General features: G+C 59.4%; 1 protein-coding gene across 1 annotated transcript; it reads right to left on the reverse strand.

Annotated features, from left to right (window-relative positions):
• Positions 1-2,372: 2,372 nt before the first annotated feature.
• On the reverse strand, positions 2,373-3,950 carry NPBWR1 (neuropeptides B and W receptor 1). The gene has a single exon (XM_027042804.2). The coding sequence runs from the start codon at positions 3,778-3,780 to the stop codon at positions 2,791-2,793; it is 990 nt and encodes a 329-aa protein (XP_026898605.1). The 5' UTR covers positions 3,781-3,950; the 3' UTR covers positions 2,373-2,790.
• Between the last annotated feature and the right edge of the window lie 621 nt (positions 3,951-4,571).

Raw genomic sequence — 4,571 nt, forward strand, 5'->3', positions numbered from 1 at the left:
TTGCCCTGTCAAACACTTCTATTTATTCGCTGGCTTCCCCATTTAGGTATCTTTTCCGCGGAGGCACTGAGGCGACTGAATGATGGTTCCCATGTTCTCGGGCAATGGAACATCCACTCATCAAACAGAAAACGTTTCAGATTTATTTTAAACTGGGTTTGTCTCAATGTGGACTAGCGATTTGGATATCTCCATGCTAATATGAAGGCAACAACCTAGAAATGATGGCACAATAGTTTATCCAGGGATTAGGAAGCCAAGGTGAAAGTGAACTACTGAGTCCTACTTAATCCCACACACACCATGGTAGGTACGGACCCCAGCCCAGGCCTTGCTGTGGCCAACACAACAATGTCAGTCCATCTTTTCCAACAGTCCCCGTCCAAGATTCCGAGACTGCCCAGGCGAACCCGTGGTAGGGATGATACAGTGGACAGATGGGTCACTCAGCTCTCCCCCGCTCTGTGTCCAGGGGATGTCAAAGTACAGCTGCAGAGTTTATGAAAACCGATGGAGTTTCAAATCCCCAGGATTCAACCGGCTGTGTTTGTGGCCAGATATCCACTTGATTCTTTGTCCATCACCAGAGATATAACGCGGCAGTGACTCTAAGCTTAAATCTTTAATTTTCAAAAGTCCCTCAAGATTCATAAAAGAATTTTGTGAGTCATAAAGAAAATCAATAAAATGTTTCCAAGAAATTTGAAAGATACTGCAATGAATTTCAAGGGGTCTCCGAAGGCCACCGGCCGGCAGAGGACTGCTCAAATGTACATTATTGAAAATGTAATGGAGACATTTTTTTAAAAAAACCCTGTATTTTGGACGATTTACCATTATTGGTTACCCAAGATAGAAGGTTTCTAAATTTACATTTTTTTTAAACTGATAGCTATGAAGTACTGTTCTGAATAACTTTGAGGTCGAAGGAAGCAATTCTCATTGACCAAAATCAGAAAGGGAGTTTGCTCTCACCCACGCAAAGGAGACTTTTTCCCTTCTATGTATTTTTGAAAGGTATTTTGTACCTAAATAATCGAGAAATGGATTCACGCCCACCAAACTAAGCAAGCAAAACCCGCCGGGAACATTCACACTCTCTTTCACACCTAACCCTGAGCTATAGGAAACAGATGTTTCTAGAAATTTTCATTCCTGTTTGGAATCCATCCCAAAGAAAAACTTGCCCTTCGAAACACTGTAATCAATGACTCTAGGCTGGTTAAGGCTTTGCCCTCGTGTCTGAGGCGTAAAGTGCCTATGATTGGGCAAACTGAAGCCTCAGTTCCCTCTCTTAATCCACTTGCCTCCCATTAGTAAAGATAGAAATAGAGACAGAGGGCTGGTCAGGCTCCCTTGTGATTCCAGAATCGGATTATTTACCGGGTTCACCTGACTTGCACTAAGGAACAAGCCACAGGGAATCGACAGCTCGCTGTGGAAAGGAATCCAATCGGGGCAAAGATGAGGGTCTGAGCCATTTCGGCTTCCTGGCTCTCCCTCGGGCAAAAGGGATGAAGAATGTGAGGAGAACGGGATCGAAGGAACAGAAACACATTTCTTTGTAATCTCATTCGGTCCTCACAGTTTTGTGACATTAGGCCATACATATTTCTGAAGTTCTCGGTCCTGAAAAACAATACTCGCACAAAGAATTGAGACGAACCGGTCCAAGCTGTAGGAGAGGTCACCTGGGGCAAAGGGGCGTAGGAGGACTGAAGCCATTTGTGGAAAGCAGCGAGGACGGGGACCCCAGAAGTGTAAGGCGCAGTTCAGCAGGTGCGCTCCGAGGCGGAGCCGGATTTTAGGACGCTTTGCGCGGAGCAGCTGGCTCCGCAAGGGGGCGCCACCGCCCCGCGCCTGGGACACTCGCGGCTCCCGGCCTTTGCGAGCCGGGCGAGCCGGGCCCCCCCGGAGTCTGAGAGTCGTGGAGCATTTTCAAGTGAAAGCGGAGGCAGGCAAAGCGAAAGGCAGAGAGAAAAGGAGCTAAAACAGGAAAGGGGAACCTTCACTGTTCTCACCACCGTGGTGGGTAGTCACAGCCAAGCTCCAGCCTCCTTCACCCAAATCCCACGCCTCCGCCAGACGCACACACGCGCGCGCACACTCCCGCGCGCTCCACGGGCCCCCTAGCACCCCGGAGGAGTGGGCGATGGGACGCACGAGACCGGACCCGCTTCCGCAGCGATTAGGGCGAGGGAAGAAGGACTAGATAGAGGTCCTGGCCAGGCTGGTCGCGGGACTGAGCAGTCAGTGCCGGAAATCGAAGAAGCAAGGTGCAGGGCGAGCGCGGGGCCGACGCCTGGGGGCGCCCGCGGCATCCTCCAGCCCCCGTCCCCGCCACCCCCACCGCCACCCCCGAATCCCGGGGATAGAGTCGAGGGCTCCACCTAGAGCCTGGGTTGCGAACGCCTTGGGCGGCAGGAGAGAGGGGGGCGGCGCAGAGGGTTCCCAGCAATAACCGGCCCCCTTCCCCTCCCCATTCCTCCCCTCCCCTGTCAAACTCGGGGGGTCGACTCGGTGTCCTTTGGCATTAGAGAGAAGTGAGCGTGCGTCCTCGGCCGCAACAGTCCTTATACTCAGTGTGCTCCCGCATCCTCGGGAGGGCTTCACCAATTCAAATTCGGACGCAGCCCTAGCGCGTCGGATTCCCGAGGTCTGAGCCGGAGCCTCAGGGAATCTGCGTCTCCAGCAAGTTTCCGAGCGCCGCGGGCGCCTGCTCCCTCCGCACCCGCCGGGGCTGGCGCGGCCGGGACCCGGGCGCAGGGCGCGCGCGGGGCGGGGCGGGGGTCAGGCGGCAGCGCGGCAGGCCAGCAGCTGGCGGAGGCTCCTGCGGAAGCTGTCGTCCAGGAAGGCGTAGAGGAAGGGGTTGAGGCAGCTGTTGGCGTAGCTCAGGCTGGTGATGAAGTAGGAGGCCGCGATGACGAGCGGCGTCTGCGGGAGGTCGGTGGTGAGCGCCACCACGGTGCTCAGGTGGTAGGGCGTCCAGCAGAGGAGGCACACGGCCAGGATCACCACCACCAAGAGCGTCACCCGCTTCTTCGCGCGGTCCAGGGCCTTGGCGTGGCTGTCCAGCCGCATGGCGCGCAGCCTGCACAGCAGGACGCCGTAGAGGACGCAGATGGCGGACACGGGGATGGCGAAGCCGAGCACCAGCGTGTAGAGGCGGCTCGCCCGCCACCAGAAGGCCTCGGGCTGCGGGAAGACCAGCACGCACTGGCGCCGGCCCTGCTCGTCGTCGAGCCGGGCGAAGACGGCGAAGGGCAGCACGACCAGCGTCACGAGCCCCCACACGGCCAGGCTCACGGCGCGCGCCGCGCGGTACGTGCGGCCGGCCACCCGGCGCGATTCGGCCGTGGCCAGCACCACCAGGTAGCGGTCGGCGCTCATGACCGTGAGGAAGTAGAGGCTGGAGAACGTGTTGTACTGGTCGATGGCCACGATGAGCTTACACATGAGCTCCCCGAAGGGCCACCGCTGCAGCAGGAAGTCGGCGATGTTGACGGGCAGCACGAGCGTGAAGAGCTCGTCGGCGATGGCCAGGTTGAGGATGAACAGGTTGGTGACGGTCTTCGTGCGGGGCGCCCGCAGCAGCACGTACAGCACTGCGGAGTTGCCAGCCAGCCCCACCGCGCAGATCACCGCGTAGACGACGGGCACGGCCACGGCCAGCGGCGGCGGCAGCGGCGGCGGCAGGCTCGACGCGTTGGGGCAGCCCAGCGCGGGCCCCGGGCACGACGCGTTGGCGGGCCCCGGCTCCGAGAAGCTCTCGTTGTGCATGTCGGCGAGGGCAGTGGGGCCGGCGACCCCGTCTCCTCCACGGCCGCCCCGCCCGGTCTGAGGCTCCCCCGGGGCCGCGTCCGCGCGGACCGCGCTCCGACTCCTGTGGCTCCACACCCCCGCGGAGGCGCGTTCCCCGCCGTCCTCTTCGCCCGCGGTCGCCGCGGACTCTGGGGCTGCAAAACCGAATTGAGAGGCCGGGTTAGGCTGATAGACGTGCAGCGACAGCGAGAGGTGCGGTTCCGAGGGGAGGGGAGAGGCGCCGCGGCGGCCCCAACCTGCCCCCACGTGACCTCTCTCTGCCACCTGTTGAAATCCTATGGTAACCCGTTGAACACCTCGAACAAAGTGCGACAGAGAAAAGAGTCCTGACCCTTCGTAGGAAAAATACCAACCTGTGTCTTCCGCTTTAAGACGCCCCTGGCCGACGCGGGTCTCCCACCTTCCGTGCGTCCTCTCCAAGAGTGAGCTCAGTAGCAATCTCTAGGTCACCTAGCTAGCGGGGAAGGGGCCGCCTTTGCCCGGAGCGGGGAGGTGGGGAGACCGCCGACTGCCGCGGCGCCAGCCCGCCCGGCGTCCGCCTCCCCGCTTCGGCCCCGGGCGCCAGCGCGCGTCTACGCGGGTGCAGCCCCCGCGCTCCTGCAAGCTCCGGGACCGCGCAGCCGCGACTGCGCCCCCGCTGACCCGGCCGCCTCCCCACCGTCCCCCGCCCCGGCGGTGGGGTAGAGAGCCGCGTTTCTCAGCAATCCTTTTTTTTTCCCTTCCGTATTAATTACATTAATAAATGAAAA

Source organism: Acinonyx jubatus, chromosome F2 (assembly GCF_027475565.1).
Source record: "Acinonyx jubatus isolate Ajub_Pintada_27869175 chromosome F2, VMU_Ajub_asm_v1.0, whole genome shotgun sequence".
Classification (NCBI taxonomy): Eukaryota; Metazoa; Chordata; class Mammalia; order Carnivora; family Felidae; genus Acinonyx; species Acinonyx jubatus.

Coding starts and splice junctions, on each gene's coding strand:
- NPBWR1 (XM_027042804.2), bottom strand. CDS start 3,780: ATGCACAACGAGAGCTTCTCGGAGCCGGGGCCCGCCAACGCGTCGTGC.